The 20,056-nt window shown below is 33.6% G+C and overlaps 1 protein-coding gene across 8 annotated transcripts in view; it reads right to left on the reverse strand.

Moving 5' to 3' along the window:
• Positions 1-270: 270 nt before the first annotated feature.
• The window catches only part of SUCO (SUN domain containing ossification factor), a 76,009-nt gene continuing 56,223 nt past the window's right edge, over positions 271-20,056 (reverse strand). For 7 of the 8 annotated variants that reach the window (XM_010336117.3, XM_010336124.3, XM_003925359.4 and 4 more), the window contains 7 exons: positions 16,754-17,917; positions 15,603-15,690; positions 12,794-12,898; positions 10,776-10,930; positions 10,173-10,264; positions 3,598-3,653; positions 271-2,262 (listed from right to left, as the gene is read on the reverse strand). In XM_010336117.3, coding sequence (XP_010334419.3) covers positions 1,819-2,262; positions 3,598-3,653; positions 10,173-10,264; positions 10,776-10,930; positions 12,794-12,898; positions 15,603-15,690; positions 16,754-17,917 — 2,104 coding nt within the window. In that variant the 3' untranslated portion in view covers positions 271-1,818. Of the gene's footprint in view, positions 2,263-3,597; positions 3,654-9,812; positions 9,904-10,172; positions 10,265-10,775; positions 10,931-12,793; positions 12,899-15,602; positions 15,691-16,753; positions 17,918-20,056 lie in introns of those variants that run through there. The other variant, XR_012515149.1, reaches the window with a different exon arrangement.

Below are 20,056 nucleotides of genomic sequence, written 5' to 3' on the forward strand. Positions count from 1 at the left end.
CATGTAGTTATAATGTGAAAGAGGAAAAAATAAACCTCAAGTTGCAAAATGTTATGCTGTATTTAGATATGAAAAAGTTAAAGTGAAATTTTGATAGTATAGGGAGCAAAATGTTTATGTGAAAGTATAATCATTTTGTAGTTGGCTGAAATGCAATCAGTAGTGAATGGAATACTGCCATATTTAGCTTTAAAAGTGGCAAAAATTCAAATCTCTGTTCAAATATTAATAATTTGTGAGATCTCTTTTAAAAGACAGAAGGGCCAATAATTAATAAAGACAAGTGTTCAGATTTATTTGGAAATTCACAGTTTCTAATGGCACTACAGCTCCGTAGTTACATATTGAAAATTCTCTTTCCACATCACACAGATCACATAATTTCTCACTCTACCTCTGCTCTCAACTGGACCTCTTTTCAAGGGACTTCTATAAAATCAGGCCCTCTTGCTCTGAATGGCTAATTGTGCAGACAGGAAAGAAATGTAAATCATCTAAAACACGCTGTTAACCTAAAGCAGCAACTTAAACAAACAAAAAAGGCTTTAAATAAGTCACATTACAAACAATACCCAAGAAAGGTATTAGACAAGTTTAAAAAGTTATTACTAAAAGTGCTTAATAACTTAAACATGACAACACAAAATGGTCAATTCTCTCCCTTTCAAAAAGAGCATGTTCCACTTTCATTCATTACTGTACAATCACACTAAGAAATCATTTTATTCAAATACAGTTGCTGCCAATTATTTTTTAAAGACAAAAAAAAAAAAAGACAGACATCGACATCACATATGTATACCTCTGCACATTTGTAGCCAATATGAAACAAACATCAAGGAATAATAATCCCTTAGACTTAGCCAATTAGACAAAGCTTGACAAACTCACTAACTGGATCTGTGCTTATGTACATAGGCAGTGATTACATCGTATGAGACTTGTACTAATTGGTCAAACCTTCAAATTTTATATTTGCAGTAATAAAAATAGTGAAAGTTTGGAGGATTAGTGTTTATTGTGAATGTTTAAAACGTAAGCTAAAGAAAATCTTCACAAATGGTTAAGTGTGTTTAAAAGGTGAATTTGTCAAAAATTTGTTTGCATATATCAGTTGTTTGCAAAAAAACGATCCTGTAGGGTTTTCTCATTGAGTTAGTAACTAAGTAAAAAGTAATCCAGTCTAACAACAGCATCACCATTTACCTAAAATAACAGACTTTAAAATTCCATTGAGTGTTCATTTCCAGTGAGTTTGCTAAACAAAGATCTAGTTGGCAAGTCTTTAGGATCTTTACACTGTCTGATCCACACTGCTGAGCTTCAGGTACAGATCCCCTCAAAGCCTTGTAGTGTTTGCAGCTTCAAAAACCTAACAAAGTTATAAAAGAAATCAAATAACAGAAAAAGTTCTCCTGCCTCTTCCAGTGGCATTATAAATAGACAAAAGGCACATAAATATGGGAAGGTGCAAGAAATAGGAACAAAGCTAAAGGAAGAGGTTTAGGCTTTCATTCCTATCCCAACTAAGGAACTGGGCTACCAAATTACTTTTGTCTCAGTAATGAATCTTGTGAAAAAACATGTTTATAAAATGTCTACCATTGTTCTTATAGGAAGTGATCAGCTTTGTAAAACTGTAGCTCATTAACCAAGACTGACACAATCCCATCTACTTTTTAAAAAGGCAGAAACCATAATTTCTGAATACCTTTCCAATTAATATTTTCTCCCTCCTCAAAACCCTTCAAATATCACAGACTGTTCTTCAAAGAACAAGAACAAAAAAAGTCTTCAGTATGAAAAGTTCAATTAATTTTAGATATGTCCCGAGACTGCTGTAACACCAAATGTTCCCACGGTGATCTCTTTGTTTCCTTTGATTATATCATGCAGGCTCGGCAATGATCCTGACTTAGTCTGTATTAGAGTTTTTATCAATTTTCCTTGGTCTTGGACTTTAGATCGCCTTCGTTTTAAAGCCCTCTTCTCAGTTTTTGTCTTTTGAGACTGTCCATTGCACAGACTTGTGCAAGCTGAAATGCCACAAAAATAGGACTCTTCTGACTGTGATGAAGTTTCTGAGCTTCCTTCAGATGGAGGACCTTTATAAGAAGACTGATAAACTTCTCCCATATTAGAAAAATCTCTCTGGTTCGTAAAGGGCTTCCTTCCTTTAATGTCTCCGTTGGCTATGGGGTGCAACGGTTCCGCAGGCTTTATGGTCTCAATTTTTTCAATTTTGTACTTGCAGCGCTTCTTCTATAACACAAGTAAAAGAAAAGTTAGTAATAATATTTCCCATAGTAACCTTATCAAACATCTAGAGAGCTGAGCTAACAGAGAAAAGTGCCACCTCCTGGTGAAAAGTAAAACAGTATTATAAACAGCACAGAACATACACACAGTTAACGTTCTACATAGATACTACCATCACCTTCCCATTTGGTAAATATTACTGAATCAGACTCCTTAAATTGCTTACCTGCTACCTAAGAATATAGGTTTAGGGAGTGATACTAATATCTGAATACCTACTATGTGCCATATCATCATACAGGTTGCTTTCGTGTATTACGGCAGTTATTAACCCTGAAAGGTGAGTATTTCATCCTTGATTCTTTTTTTTTATTTTACTTTAGGTTCTGGGGTACATGTGCAGGTCATACAGGGGTTGTTGCATAGGTGCAGACATAACCAGGTGGTTTGCTGCCTCTATTCCCCCTTTGACTATATCCAGCATTTCTCCCCATGTTATCCCTTCCCACCCCCGCTGTCCCTCCCCTAGCACCCCTCAACTGCCCCAGTGTGTGATGCTCCTCTCCCTGAGTCCACATGTTCTCACTGTTCAACATCCGCCTATGAGTGACAATATGCGGTGTTTGGTTTTCTGTTCTTGTGTCAGTCATCCTTGATTCTTAAATGAGAAAAGCAATGTTCAGAGGTTTGGTTCCTTGCCTAAGGTATGATGTATTAAGCAGCCAGAGTGAGATTGAATCTTAGGCTATTTGCCTACAAAGCCCAAGTTCTTTTTTTCACCTAGATGTAAATACTACTAATTAAAATTAGTTTAACTTAATTTGAAAGGCAAAATGAAAAAGCAAAGACTTTGAAGCCAAAAAAAAGTACACTCCCAATTTCTGTTTTCTCATTTAAAAAAAAAAATGAGGATAACATCATCTTCAGGTTGTGGTGAGGATTACAGGAATGGTGCATGCTCTGTGCTTGGCATACATTAGGTAACAAACAATGACAATCATCCAAGGATCAACAAATATTTTTTATAAATGGTCAGATAGTAAATATTTTAGGCTTTGCAGGTCACGTATTTTTTCTCGTACATGTTGTTCTGTTTTATTTCATCGTTCTTTAAAGATGAGAAAACCTATCTTGGCTCATGGCCCATATCAAATAGACTACATATGGCCTGTGGGTCACAGCTTGCTGACCTCTGTAAATATTTATTTACACCATTATCATGATATAAAATAAAGATTCAGTTAAGGACTATGTAAAGGTAAGTACCTTAAACCTTTCAACCTCTTCAGTTATTATCACAAAACATGGCAATAAACTTAAAAAGAAAGAAACCATTACCTTCTTTTCTGGAGAAAACTTGAGGGGTTCTACAATGTACAAATCATTTGGGTCTACTGTAAATAAAAAAAAAGCATGTAAAAGGTAAACTGGATTTGCTATGATTAAACACTAAAAAAGAAAAATCATTCCTTAGTTATTATCCTCTAGTAACAGAACCAATGAATTAATATCAGGTTAACTATATATTTATAAATTTTAATTAGTAAGCAAAAAAAAGCAAGGTGAAAGATGATGCAATTCCTGTACTTGACTGGTAGTCTTCAAATAACTATACTTCCTTAAGTTTTTAACCAGTAGCTGGTTATCAACCAACACAATAAAGATCTTTTATGGGGCCCAGTCCCACTCTGTTACCTGATGAGAAAAGTAACATTCTTGGGTAAGCTAACACCAAACCTGCAGATCACTTGAATATTTCCCTAAAAGACTGCCTCTAAACTGTCGCAAAGGTGGATTAACAATGTGCAACAAGTAGTTGTGACCAGGTATGGAAGTCAGTTAGAGAAGTAAACATAAAAAGAGATCCAACATATTTTTCTGTTTATTACTATGATCAAAACTATAAAATCCAAAATCTAAAAACAGATAGAACATGCAGTATATATTGCTAAGCAATAATGAACATTTCTGGCATAGTGAGTAAATTAGATTACTTTTAGCCCAAAGTTCCTAAGATGTCATTACTCTAAGCAGATTCCAGATATTTCCCTACCCTACCTCCACACTGAAAAAATAAACACACATAAAAGAGAGGCTAAGAAACTTTAGTCCTATTCAATCCACTAAAAGTAAACAATTTAAGGTCTGACATAGACAAAAGCTTATTCATAGCAAATTCACTATAAAGGCTTCATGTTTGGGAAATTTGTTAATACCACAATTCAACCAATTATAATTTTTACATTATATTCCAGAGATTTATTAGAAAGTCATCAAATATATGAAAATATCAAATCATTCCTCTAGTCATTTCTATCAGATTACTAATCTTAATTTATTTTTTTAAATGATGTCTATTTCTAGAAACAGAATGATGTCTATTTCTAGAAATAGTCAACCTCTCCAATAAAAGCAAGTAAGTAATGATGTGTTTTGTTTTGTTTTTTTAATCACTAAAAGCATTGAAGAGCTACCAAGAAAGTAATCCCTAGGCTAAAACTGAAAGAAAGTGGGAACCTGGATAGTTAAGTGGAAAACCAAAGTCATTTTTGCCCTGAGAACATTTGCCAACACAAGAATATATGAACTTTGGTTCTGAGGGTACCATAAGGGCCTGATCAGGAATCAGGTCCTAGGGCCCACCCAAAATTTAGTATAATAAGATACCACCTCCCTGCGTACAATAAGCTGAGCTTCCAAAGGACTAACTATAACCTCGGGGAAAGAATGAAGCCATGCATGAACTTGCAGTTCAAATTCTCATCACCTGGTGGCCCAACAAACCTCAAGTCATGAATGTAAGGCATTACAAGAATGTAACGGACACACAAATTCCCTCACAAGTAAGAACCTATATTCTAGGCCTCAAATTCTCCCTACAGATAATTTTTCAAAGAGGAAAAAGTAGCACACAAAGACAACACACCTTACAAAGACAATGAACAGATTCACAAAAATTTAAGATATTAGAATTATCAAACACAAACTGTAAAGACAATTATGCTTAATATGTCTAAAAAATAAGCTTGAAAATATCTTCAGAAAACATGAAACAAGAAAAAAACAGATCTGGATTTTTTAAAAATACAAAAAGAATTCCTCAAAATGAAAAAAATAACTGAAACTGAAAACTTAACGAATAAATTTAAGAACAGCAAGACTGCTGGCCTGGAAGCATATCAGAAGGTATCATCCAAAATACACCTCAAAAAGTCAAAATGACAGAATAGTTTACAAGACAGGGAAGATACAAGGAGAAGTAGTACATTTAATTAAATAGAAGAATCTAAAAGAGGCTGGGGCATAGAGAATATTTGGGAGGAAAAAATAATGGTTGAGAATTTCTTAGTACCAATAAAAGAAACGTACCAATCCAGAGCTCCAAAGAGCCTCACAAATCTCAAAATGATAAAGAAAAAAAAGAGGAGATTAGTATTTCAGTTTTAACTAACGGCAAATGAAAGCTCTGAAGAATAAAGAAATTAGTAAACATGTGGGTAAATTTAATGAATATTAAGTATAAAAAGAAATAATACCTAGTTGAACTAAACAGAAAAATAGAATTAAAATATACAAGAACAGTAACATATAAATATGGCTGGGGAAAAATAAGAGTTTTAAGATCTCTGTATTGTTCAGGAGAAGATACAAGTATTGATGAATTTGAGACTTTGGCAGGCATTAATACTTGTGACTGCTAGGGTAACTAGTAAAAGAACAGAACCAATACACAACTTCCAACTTAATGGCAGTAAAAGGGCATATTTACTTCCTCCCCAACAAAAAATCTTAATGAAGGCAAGGAAGGGAAAAAAAAAAAGACAAAAAACTGGATAACCCTGTCCATCTAATTTTTATAAGCCTTACATATCAAAACTCAACATGAGAAAATATTATTCATATAGGTGCAAAATTCCTACATAATTATCTAACAAATTATATAGAAATAATACATGCAGTACAGAATCCACAGACATATATATCATGACCAAGTGATACTAAAAATGCAATTAAATTTTAACATTAGAAAATCAATATAATTCATGTTCATGACATAAAAATGAAAATAAAATCTAATATTAAAAATCTATAAAATACCTATGACAATCGGTAACACATAATGACAAAATACATAATAAAAAATTCACAAAACAACTATGACAAATATAATTTTAGCAGTAAAACAATGCAAGTTTTCCTTTTGGGAATAAGACAAAGATACTTGTTGATTACTTCTATTTAACACTGCTGAAAATGCAAGCCAAGACAGTTAAGAAAGCAAAGGAAAGGAAATAAAAGCTATGAGGACTGCAAAGGAAGAAACAAAACTGTCTTTTTTCTCAGTATTTATACCTGTATTCACTGAAAATCCAAAATAATCTGCAAGTGAACCAGTAAAACAACATTGCTTATACAGATTGTTCATCCTAAAATTCACATAAAATCTCAAGAGATCTAAATGAGGAAAATAATTTTAGAAAGAACGAAGTTAGATAATTCACACTTCCAAAATTCAACACACATTGCAAAGCTACAGTAATCAAAGTAGTAGAGTACTGGCATAAACACAGACAAATACACCAACGTAACAAAATAAAGAACCCAGAGGTAAGCCCTCATGTACATGGTCGAATCATTTTTAAGAAGGGTGCCAAGACCACTCAATGGGAAAAGGACAGTCTCTTCAACAAATGGTACTTAGAAAATGGAATATTCACATTCAAAAGAATGAAACGGGGCCCTTATCTTACACTATATACAAAAATTAACACAAAATAGATTAAAGACCTAAATCTATAAAAGCCCTAGAATAAAACATAGGGGAAAACCATCATGACCTTGAACTTGACAATGATTTCCTAGATATGACCCAAAAGTGCAGGCAACAATAACACAATAGACAAATGGGGCTTCATTGAACTTAAAAACTGTACATGAAGAACACAAAGCAGTTAAAAAAGCAACCTAAAGGATGAAGGAAAATATTCATAAATCATATTATCTAATGGGGTTATAATCCAGAACAGGAGTTATAAAGAATTCCCTGAACTCAACAACAAAAAAATCAAATGATCCAACTAAAAAAATGGGCAAAGGACCTGGAAACATATTTCTCTAAAGAATATATACGAATGGCCAATAAGCATACTGAAAATATGCTGGACATCACTGATCATCAGAGCAATGCAAATCAAAACCATGAGACATCACCTCACACCCATTAGGATTACCTACTGTTAAAAACTGGAACGCTTATGAGTTGTTGGTGAGGTTGTAAAATGGTGCTGTCACTATGGAAAACACTACGGAGATCTGGTAAAAATTAAAATATGAACTACCAGACGATCTAGCAATCCCACTTCCAAGTATATAGCTAAAAGAACAGAAAGCAAGGTTTCAAAGAGATATTTGTATACCCCTGAACAGCACTACTCACACAATGGCCAAGAGGGGAAGCAATCCAAATGTCTACTTACAGATGAATGGATAAAGAAAATGTGGCATATAAACACAGTGGATTGACTATTATTCACTCTTTAAGAGGAAAAAAATTCTGTCACATGCTATAATATAGATGAACCTTGAGGACATTATATTGAGTGAAACCAATCACACAAAGACAAATACTGTATGAGCCCACTTGTATGGGGTATCTGAAGCAGTTAAATTCACAGAAACAGAAAATAGAATAATGGTTGCCAGGGACTGAGGGAGGGAGAAAAGGGGAATTGGTTAGTGGACAGAGTTTAGATTTGCAAGATGAAAACATTCCGAAGATCTAACAACAATATAAATATACTTAATATTAATGAACTGTGCACTTAAAAACTTAAAATTATAAATTCTGTTTTTTATCACAATAAAAAAAGACACGGTCTCTCCCACAGAGCTTAGAAGTGAAAATAAGGCAAGTAAAAATAGGTAAAATCAAAGCATACTATGATAAGTGCCGTAAGAAGAGAACTTATTGCCAGGCATGTAGCTCATGCCAGTAATCCCGGCACTTTGAGAGGCCAAGGCGGGCAGATCATGAGGTCAAAGAGTTCGAAACCAGCCTGGCCAACATGGTGAAACCCATGTCTACAAAGAATACACAAATTAGCCAGGGATGGTGGCACATGCCTGCAATCCCAGCTACTTGGGAGGCCAAGGCAGGAGAATCATTTGAACCTGGGAGGCAGAGGTTACAGTGAACAGAGATTGTGCCACTGCATCCCAGCTTGGGTGACAGAGCAAGACTCTGTCTCAAAAAAAAGAAGAGAACTTATCAAACAATAGAAGAAATGAATTAACTATTGGTAGAATCAGAACTAAAGTCAGTCTCCTACCTACTCTACTCAACTTTCTTTACTTGTAAAGATAAACCAACATGACATTGTTGTTTAAAATAGAAGTAATTCTATTATCAGGTACAAATAGCTACTCTATTTGGCCCTAAAAAACTGGATAAAGAGAAAAGAAATGAGATAGTCGTGATTTCACTTAAGATTAGAAATGCTGAGAAGTAAAAATCTAATGTATTTCCTAATTGCGTGAATATACCTCAAATAAGAAATGTTTAGAATGTGGAGTAACTGTAAGTCTCATATGCAGCTGATAGAAGAACAAATTCACGTAACAGTCTGGAAAACTGTGTGACAGTATTTGCTAAAGCTGAATACACACATACCCTATGATCCACCAATCCCACTTATAGTATATACCCAACAGAAATGCACGTATGTGTTTACCAAAAAATAGGTAACAACCTCAAAATGAAAATAATATAAATGTAAATGAATAATGTATAATATATGTATATAATGGAATACTATAAGGAACAAAAATAAACAAATGACTATAGTCAATGGCATGGTGAATCTCACAATAGTCAGACTCAAAAAGTGGCTTCTCTGGGAAAGGATTGGCAGTGACTAAAAGAACACAAAAAAGTTTTTGAGGTACTAATTGTTCTACTTCCTAATTTAGATGTTGTTTACACAACTGTATTCAGTTTTTGAAAATTCATTAAGTTTTACATATGTAATATTTTCTTGTATGTAATACTTAAATTAAAATTTTCACTTATAAAAAGACATATCAACAAAAGAAAAAGAAAAAAACAAGGAGGAAGAAGATATTTGCTAGTCTTACTTAACATACATGTAATGGGTTAAGTCTGTAAAGCTTTGTGATAATAATAAACTTAGCCCAGGAATGATTACTTGAATAATTTAATCAACTGAAACATGGTACTCAGTTACTAAATCCTAAAGAAAGGGGAAACAACCCATGATTATTAAGAAAGCACTCCAAATTAAACATGTAATTAATTTATTTTAATATTAGTATGAAAACAAATTTCTAATTCTCTTAATAAGCATTAATTACAAGACACTGAAACAGGAAAATATCCCCTCAGTACACGTCCATTCACTTAAATGTAAGTATTTAGTGTTAGACAACGGAACCTAATTATAGGTTCTGGGGCAAAAAAAAAAAAAGAGAGACAGTCCAGATTTTTGTTCATAAAGTGCCTCACAGTCCTAAACTAGAGACAAAAGGGGTCCTACCTGTATAAGAAGAGGAGGCAGAAAAGCACAGGATGCTATGGGAGCACATTCAGGTTTTCCATATCTGTTGAACTTTCTCAAACATCCCTTTCTAAAAAGAAATACTTCTAAACAGGAGCATGTGCAAACAAAGCTACCAAGTACTAATTAAACTAAGCCCCCCTCCCTACCCTCTGGGCTTTTAGGAAGATAGATAAAAAATGTGAAAATGATAAAGTGGCTTTGACACAGTACAAAGACAAACGCTACTGATATCCATCTTTTATTGCAGATGGTTATGAATACAACACTGACGTTATCTTTATGCCAGAAGCTAGTTTCATGTTTATATATACATATTATATATCCACAAAAATCTACCTTCTTTGCCAGTTAACTGTAGAGACTTGGATCTGATGAGTGGGAATGAAGTTCTTCTTTTCAAATTCATATCATCATAGGAAGAGAAACACCTAACATGTTAAGAAAAATACATATTGGTTGCAACAAGCAAAGTACATATAATTTACTCTTCTGTTGAGGCTAAACAGAGGTTATTGAGAACTGTGCTTACCATGCAAGACTAACTCTAATACTCCAGTTACTGCTAATGCAGGTAAAAAAAAAAATTTAAAGATGTCTGTCTATAGAGATCTCTAAATTTTCTAAACACCTTTTAGAAAAGGTACTGTATTAAAATATGTATTCTCTTTCTCCTTTGAATTCCACATTTGAGCAACTTTCTCAACCAAGTATTTCAAGGGTTTCATGCATTTACTATTAGTGTTTTCTTTATTACAGTCTACACAGCCATATTAGGCACAAGAAGATCTCACTATCCAATGATGTTTTTAACATTTTGGTTTCATGATAATCATATAGGGAAAGGAATTACCTCAATCTCCCTTTATTTGCTTAAAATTTCTCAAAAATATATAGAAAATAGTAAAAAAATAAAATTGTGAAATATAATGCTGACATTACCTTTTAGGGCTTGGATACTGATTACTTTTAGGAAGTTTTGAAATGTAATCTCCATCAAATTGAGAAGTATTTCGACAACGCTGCATACAAAGCATCAGTCCCAAAATAACACAAAGAACCAAAGATATGACAAGATAGCTTTGACGATCTGAAACCTGAGATGAGAAGAGGATGAAATCATAATCATAGGAAATCATATTAGGAAAAATATAAGGGTATCTAAAATTCAAAGGAGAAATCATTTTAAATATATATTTTTTAATGTGCTTCAAAGACCAGAAATGCAGGGCATGTTCTTTGAAAATAAACTATGACATTGAAAAAAAAATTCTTTCCAGCATTCCAATTCTTCCCATAGGAGTGAAACCTATGGAAAAGTTTTAGAAATAAAACAAGAAACATATTTATGCTTTAATCTATCTCATCAATTGTTCAATTGTTAACATTTTGTCACATCTGTCTTTCCGTTTACACTATCCTCTCCTCAGGGAGAAAAAATAATTGGGCTTTCACCCAGTCTTTCTATCTTATAAAAAACGAACTAGCAACCACCTAGTTATTTACACTCAAAATTTGGAGATCAACCTTAATTCCTCAAGGCGTATTCTTCTACAACTTAAAATTATTCTGAATTCAATAAGTTTACACTATTCTCCACTTTTAAAATCCTAGTCAACATCACTTCATCCAGGCTACTCAATCACCTGTTTTTTCTTTCTTTCTTTCTTTCTTTTTTTGAGACAGAATCTTGCTCTGTTGCCCAGAGACCTTCACTTACTGCAACCTCTGCCTTCCAGGTTCAAGTGACTCTACTGCCTCAGCCTCCCAAGTAGCTGGGATTACAGGCACATGCCACCACACCCGGCTAATTTTCTTGTATTTTTTGGTAGAGATGGGCTTTCATCATGTTGGCCAGGCTGGTCTCCAACTCCTGATCTCGAGTGATCTGACTGCCTTGGCCTCCCAAAGTGGTGGGATTCCAGGAATATGCCATTGTGCCTGGCCTGCAATTACCTCTTAATTGGTTTCCTATCTGCTTCTGCTCCTGCTGTTCCCCAACAGGTAATTCTCCACACAGCAACAAGTAGAGAGTTTCTCAAAGTGCTAGGCATTAATGACATGACCCGTACCACTTCTTAATACTTTCCAATGATACAATTATTCAAAGAAAATTCAGACTCTAAATTGTCTACAAAGTCCTACATGACCAGGCTTCTGCCAATATCCTGAACCCATTTCTCAGCTTCACTTCTCTCACTCACTGCTCCAGCCATACTAACTTTCTTTCTCCCCTCAAATACATCACGCTGTTTCTACTCTCCAGTCCTTTGCCCTTGTTCTGCTAGAAACCGGTTTGTTATCATTCCAGGCAATGTGTGGTTGCTAACTCCTCTTGAGCACTTAGTTCTAATACCACCTCCTCAGATAAGTCTTCCAAGATCACTCTAACTAAGCAGCATCCCTTACCGCCACCACACTACACAAACACATTTAATTTTCTTCACAGTATGTATCACTAGGAGAAATTATCATATATTTATTTACTATGTGTATTCTATCCCTTCCCCAGGACATAAACCCTGTGAGGCCAGGGACTATTCACTACCATATGCCACAACCTAGGACTGTACAGCTCACACTTCACATATACTAGATGCTCAATAAATACTTTTTAAATCAATGAAATTTTTACTTTGTTAAGCAACTTTATAAGTCTTTTTTAGTGGAAAATGAAGTATGTGTTACTACTATCAATGTTTACAAAAGGCCTGCTAGAAGTTTTATACCTATATCATAGGTATGGCCTAAATTATGAAAGCCATATTTTACAAAAAACTATGATAATTCATTTATTTCCAAAACTTAAAAATGCCACATTCTGGTTTTTGAAAAAGTTCACTCTAAATGACAATTTTGTTTGGTCAAAGTTTTAGGTTCCATGTTCTTGTTAGCAAGCCTGCCTTTATGACAACCTCTACACATGCATTGGGTCTCACAATACCAGCAGTAACAATTACCTCCCGTTTCAATTCTGCTACTGTTGTTGATAAATTTGAAACAAGTTGTGTCATGTTGCTCAGCTGTGCCTGTAGCAACTGGATGGCTTCAGTCTGCCGCTGATCCTATGATTTAAAACAAATTATTTTTCTTTGAATATAAACTACAAACTATTAACGTCATAAATTGAAGTAAAACAATCTTAAAAAACCGTTATTCCAAAACAAATGTATTAACAGGAATCTCAATAAGTATTGTAAACTTTGAACAGAAATTTTAGAAATAAACAAAACACTTCAAGAATGTGGGACTCTGTCTAACCCTCCCCAACAAAAATTATTATTATTATTTTTTGTCACTCGCTGCTACAATGTGAAATACTGCATAACAGAAGTTGATAAATTACTTTCAAATTAACATAGGTTCCATATAGATAAATTAGCATATAACCAGAAATATTTTAAAAGTCCCTTAGTGTTTTTAAAACAAAGCAGGTGGTAAAAAGACAAATTGAAAATTTTCTGAAGTATGGTTTTGGTTATAAGGTAGGCTCAAAACCAAGTCTTAAACATTTCTTTCATAGCATATTATGTTGGAACTTAGGCTGGTACATAAGGTGAAATACCTATGGTTGTTCATCTAATCAATGCTAAAATATCACCAATGAAAGAAATCATCTTTCCTTTTTTCTTAGGCAGCACTGAATTTTAGAAACTTTTATAATCAACAAATATGTCTTATTTATAATATATTTTGTATGCATACTTTAAGGAATTATATATCACATTCATATTTATGACCCTATATTGGGGAGACTTAAACTGAAAATCTGAACTTATTAATAAAGTTAGGGAGGAAGAAACAAGGGCAGGAAGAAATCGAGAAAATCTAAAACTCTTTTAGGACCCTATATGAAATACCTACATAACCATTTATTATTCTAGACCTGTTTTTCATATTTTGATTCAAAAAAGTTTTAAGTCTCAGCTGTGCACCTGTGTGTGGAGAGGGTAAGTGTATAAAACTGCAACAAAAGATTTCACTTACTTCCCTTACTGTGATCCACTATGGTACTTTCTATCCTACTTCATCTTACCAAAATGCTAAATGTGATATTTTAAATAGTTTCTTTTGAATCCTGACTTACATTTGACTCTGAGAAATTCAAGACAGTTATAAACATTTAAAGGACAAGCCATTAAAGTTAATAAATTGGTTAACACATCTAATCAGGATTAACTTTCAATACTATTAATATACGACATGACTGAAAAGTACTTACATACGTCTTTGAGACACAAGACACAGATGTTACATATTAGCAAAGAGAAAATACAGAGGAGGGGGCAGTCATATTAAAATTAATTAACAGCTAAATAAAACACTGTGTTCATGAGTCAGCAGCTTAATATTAGGATGACAATTATGCAAATTAATCTATAAATTCATCAACACAATCCAAATCAAGATTCAACTTTTTTTTGGTAGAGACTGACAAGCTAAACCTAAAACCCATATAGAAATGCAAAACACTACTACAGCCAAAACAGTCTTGTAAAAGAATAAAATTGGAGGACTTAACATTACCTGTCTTAAAACGTTAATATAAAGCTACAGCAAACATAACATTATGTTGTTACCTTAAAGACAAACAGATCAATAGAACAAAAGCCCAGAAATAGACCCACATAGATATGGTTAACTTATTTTTATCAAATGCACAAAGGAAATTCTGTGGAGAAAGGAGAGTCATCCCAACAAACGATTCTAGAACAAATGGATATCCATATGCCTTGCTCTTCTGATCCTGACTTTCCAAAAAGAACTTTGATCCATAACTTGTAACACATAAAAGTTAACTTAAAATGAATCACAGGCCTAACATAAAGCTAAAGCTATTAAACTTCTAGGAAAAACAAAGGAAAATAAATCTTTGCAACTTTGTGTTTGGCAAAGATTTCACAGAACAAAGAGAAAACTGATATATCAGACTTCAACAAATCAAAAACTTTTGCTCTTCAAACACCACTGTAAAGACAGTAAGAAAACAAGTAATGGATTAGGAGAAAATATTTGCATAGTATATCTCCAATAAGGACTTATATTCAAAATATGTAAAAAACAAAACAAAACAAAAAACAAAACAAAAAAAACCTCTCAAATCTCAATAACAGGAAAACAAATCAACAAGAAAGGAACAACAATTATAATATGCCATGAATGGGAGAGTAAGATGGACCTAACAAAACTCTCTGCAGTATGAGGCCTCCTTACTTCACCATCCCCTAGTCCCAAATAACCTTTTAGAAAAGTATAAAATTTCTTTATTATGTGATAACACACATATCACGCTAGAGGTGCAATATTGAAATAGCTCCCTTAAAATCAACAAGATAGGGTTATGGTCATAATTACAGTCCTACTGTATCACTATATAGCTCTAGCCAAGTGATAGAGGAAAATAAATAAAAAAGTACGAGGATCAAAAAGAAGAAACAAAGTTGTTCTTACTTGCAGTCAGTAAGATTATCTACATTAAAACACACACACAATTTTAGTTTTACAAAGTTTCAGGAAAGTTCACTGCATTTCTACTTAACACATACACACAATATACTATGAATAATGCTCAAGAAAACTTGCTCTAGAGAAAATAATGATGCTAATAGCTATGTAACTTTCCAAACATGACATCATACTAATATAACAGGCTTAATCACCAGCTAGCAGGGGAAAAAAGTGAAACCACAATACTTAACCTTTTACCAGTGAGATCCCACAGAATTCAGTGGAAATTTATGTAAAAAGTAAATAAGGGTGAAGACCAACCTGTTCCTCTGCTATTCTTGAAGTATTTTGAAGTTTTACAATTGTTTTATTGAAAGCCTTTTGCATTTCTTCCATTTGTTTTCGGTACCTATGGAGTAAGAATTGGTTTAAATTAGCTTTAATTTCTTATTTATTCCACTTAGTAATGGAAACACACTTCTGATTTCAATATATAAGACAAATCTAATTTTCTTAAAGTAACTCTTATTCAGACCTATGCAATACAATTCTTTGTAGCTCTTGCTATGTAAAATTTAGTAATTTCTATGGTTCCCTTGGGATGCAGATGGAGGTAGGGAAAAGTAAGAGCAGGTATGGGGTAGCTAAGTGGGCATGTCACACATGAACACACACAAACACGAATAGCCACTTAATTCCATGTATGAATTAGAAAAAATTCCTATTTCAGATGTAAAACTGCCTTAGTGACAGCTTATTAGTGGCATTTCAATTTAAGAGGTGTGAGAAAAGGTGGTGTTTCAGGAACTCTGGACACTTGTGCCTAGATGATTGCAAAATGTTGGCAGAGAAGCCCTAAGGACAGACAATGGACATACGAAGGATAAAAAAAGAGTAAATCGGTTTACAAAGCCATGCCTGGTGTCTTAATGATTTGGCACTGCCTCTGGAACTTAAAAGGAGAAATTACTACAACTAGAACTAAGATACTGAGACCTGTTTAAAAGAGGGCAAATTGCATTTGTGCCTGATCATCTAGTTCAGTCCATCCCTGTCTACACTTAACCAAACTCTTAAACGATATCTGGTCAAATTCCACCAAAAGCCTTAAAAATCTATATACTGTACTATCATTTTTTCCATGAGCCCTCTGGGAATCAAGCAGAAAAAGTGGCTAAAGTTAAACAACAGAAAAAAGGTGAAAGTAAGTACAGGTAATTCAAACTTGTTGCCAGCCTAGTAATAAAAGTGTGTTGTCACTGGTAAGTACTTTTAAAATTAAAAACAAAAAATCAATTCATTAAGTCACTGATCAGCATTCAAACAGCTTTAGTTCTCTCTAGCTAAAATTGTGCTTATCTCTATTATAACATGAGATAATTAAATCCTCTCCTTCTGTAATCACAGGTCATACTCTACGCTACATAACCCATTGTGTGAAGCTGACTGTGCTAATTCATAATAAAGCTTACCTTTGGCTAAGCTCCTCCAGATAGCGACCACTGAGAGACATGTTAACTTCTAAGGCTTTAATACGATTATTAAGTCTCATAAATACTGATTCCTTTTGGTTTGATCCATGTACAAGATTTCCATTAGCATATCCTAGATCTGTTGAATTTTGCAATTCAGCATAAAAATCTGTAGCTGTCCTCTGTAACCCTCTCAAAAGGGCATCTTCTGGAGACTGTTCTTCTTCTTTTATTTCAGGTAATAAAGAAGAATCCACAACAGAAGTCAAAGTTTGCTTTGCTGTATCAGCTATATTCATTTTGACTTCCCCATCTTCACTGTCAGGTACAGCTGTATTTATTGGTGGCACTATTGTTTCAGACAGCTTTGTGAAAATTTGCATAGAGTTCACATCTTGTTTTACAATAGTATCTGTTACCTCATTAACTTTATTTGTTTCATAGGCAATCGATGGTTTCTCTACAGAACTAAAGCTCTCAGACTTTTGTTCTGTTTCACTATCAATCTCAACAGAACTCTCTTGGGAAATCACTTGTGATGGTATATGTCCTGCCTCATATTTAACAGACTCAGATACTTCAATTTTAGGCAAGAGATTGATTTCTGGGGTAATATCTAAGAGAAAAGACTGAGAAAAAGTTTGAGAATGGCTCGGTTCAAGTTCAACTGCATCTACAGTGTGATTCACCAAGTCATCTTGGTGCATACTACTACTTAAATCACCAAGAACAACAGCTTCAGCTTCCCTTTCTATATTCTTATTTTCCAATTCTCCACTCAGTGGTTGCAGTACTGAAACATCTACTGATTCTGCAGGAAGTAGTAAGGGTGGTTCAGCTGATACAAGATAATCTTTTTCTTTACTCAAAGCAGTTCTGCTGCGCTGCCGATAAAGTGCAACTCCAACTGAACACCATTTATATATGTATTCTGAAAAACTAGAAATACAACAAATTGTGGTCAGTTCACTGCAAAATATTTGTGTCTCTGATTCAAACCAGGGGGATGATTCATCTTCCTGTTCACCGCTGCCCAGAAGGGTCACTGTAGATGGACTTGCCTCCTCTTCCTCCTCTTGAACTAACTGTACAATGGGACTCTCTTTTGGAGTATCTGGTCTTGACGGCTCCATGTCATGTGTGTGTACTTCAGTAGTTACATACCTAGAAATACATATATCGTAATTATAAATCACTTACTTAGAAGTCTAAAGTTAAAATATGTTTAAGAAAAATAAATGTATTCATACATAAGATAAAAGGAAGGCTGGAAATAGAAAAGAAACTCGTTATTTTTGGGTGAAATTTTCACTTTAAAAACATTTTCATTATAAAAACAAATGTTGCTCAGAAATAAAAGAATTACTACTTATAAAGTGACTAGCCAGATGGCTCAAACCAGCATATTTACCATATCAAACTTGCTTTCTTTTAATCTGTTTAAGAATCGTTTTAAGTGAATACTTCCATTCACTGAATGTATAGTGTACCTTTTCTCTCATAAATATATGCTGAATCTTTACAAGCCTCACTATCCTTTGTATATCAGAAATTAATCCAACTAAGAGCTAGCTTAATAAGCTAGCTTAAATAAGGTCCACAGCTAGAACTAGAAGCTAGGCTTCTCAATGCTTATGAGTGTACTTTGTACTTAAACACCCTATTTCAAAAGGCAGCTACATGTCTCAAAAGAATGATTTGAGAAATTCCAATGCAGCATTAACACATACACACACACACCCCCTCTGCACATAGGATTCTCTGCTTTAAGGATAAGAAACATATCTCCTTTCCTAAAATAATTTTGCTATCATATAGGCTAATCTTTTATTATTAAAAGCCAAATAGTTAACCATTTTAATAACAATTATGGCTTATGATAAGCTAATAGTGCTGCTACTAAACTAATGGTGCCACTATTAATTTTTTATTCCATTTTGAGGCTGTGGAGTATGTATGAGGCACACTCCACAGGAGAGTGGAAGGATGACGTTTATAGAACAGTGTTATAAACTATAATGCTTGTGGTTCCTTCTAAGATAAAGATGGTTAATTTCTGGGTGTAGCCTTATACATAAAAGGTCCAATACAAAAACATACAGTAATTTAAATACCAAAAAGAATTACACTCAAACATACATTTTCCCATTACTAAGAGTGCCAGGAAATGTCTTTAAATAAAGACTAATGTCACAATAGAAAAGACAGAAGTAATAAAATGGACAGTATCTATAAGGTAGACTTTCAGTTTGTTAGTAAAATAGTAAATGGACCAAATTTAAACATAATGGACTACACTTCGTTAAACAAAAATATATTTATAGTCATACGTATTTAGTCTCTAATAGTATTTCTTATATATTCAGGTAATATATAGCTTTTCTACCAAATAATTTATAACAGTAGAAAAAAGTAATGTCTGAAGAAGGGGAGAGAGAAAAATTAAATTGAATTTGGTAAAAAATACTGAATATAGATGTTATATACCATCTATACACAGCATAATTAGAAATATACTTTAAAATTTTTTTCTCAAATTCACATGGCAAAACTTACTAAAACCTAGGAAAAAAAAAAAGTCAGCTTTCCATAACTTTAACAATGACATTCTATCACGGATTCCTTCATTTTTGCTGTTTTCTTCAAAAGATTGCTTCAAAAGCATTAAAAAGAATTTAAGATGAACATGAAATACCGAATAAAAAATTATGCAAAAATATCTATTAAAAACTAATATGGAAAAATAAAAACAGCTACATTAGCCTGTGACTACAGCTTTCAACAAATATTCCTATCGACTTGTGCACATATGTAAGTATGTGTATGAAAGTGTATATGTGTATATATATCTATAAAACCAAATTAGTTTAGTTTTGAAAAATACGACATACTGTGTATTGTTAACTGAAGAAACCTAGTTACAAAATCTGGAACAGCAATCACAGTCCATATAATTAGAAACACCAAGAATGTCTCTATCCCCAATAGATTTCTTAGGTCCTTTTAGGAATCAGTAACACATATGCTATATTTTCTCTCTAATCACCCAATAAATCTCTCCAGTAACTTTCAGGATTAATACGGGATAATATAATTTTCTCACCATGCCTTTCAAAGCATCAAAATCTCATTTTTGAATTAGTATAGTTCTCAGGAATTGTATTTCAAAGCATACCCACTGAAGGTGTCATTACATACTATTTGGAACGAAGTGGTACATATTCAAATATCTTATGATCTTAAGCAGAGTTGCTCTAACACAAAGGACTTCCAAAGTTTTGTAGGGAGTGTATCTAATGAAAT

The sequence above is a fragment of the Saimiri boliviensis genome, chromosome 19, assembly GCF_048565385.1.
Source record: "Saimiri boliviensis isolate mSaiBol1 chromosome 19, mSaiBol1.pri, whole genome shotgun sequence".
NCBI lineage: Eukaryota > Metazoa > Chordata > Mammalia > Primates > Cebidae > Saimiri > Saimiri boliviensis.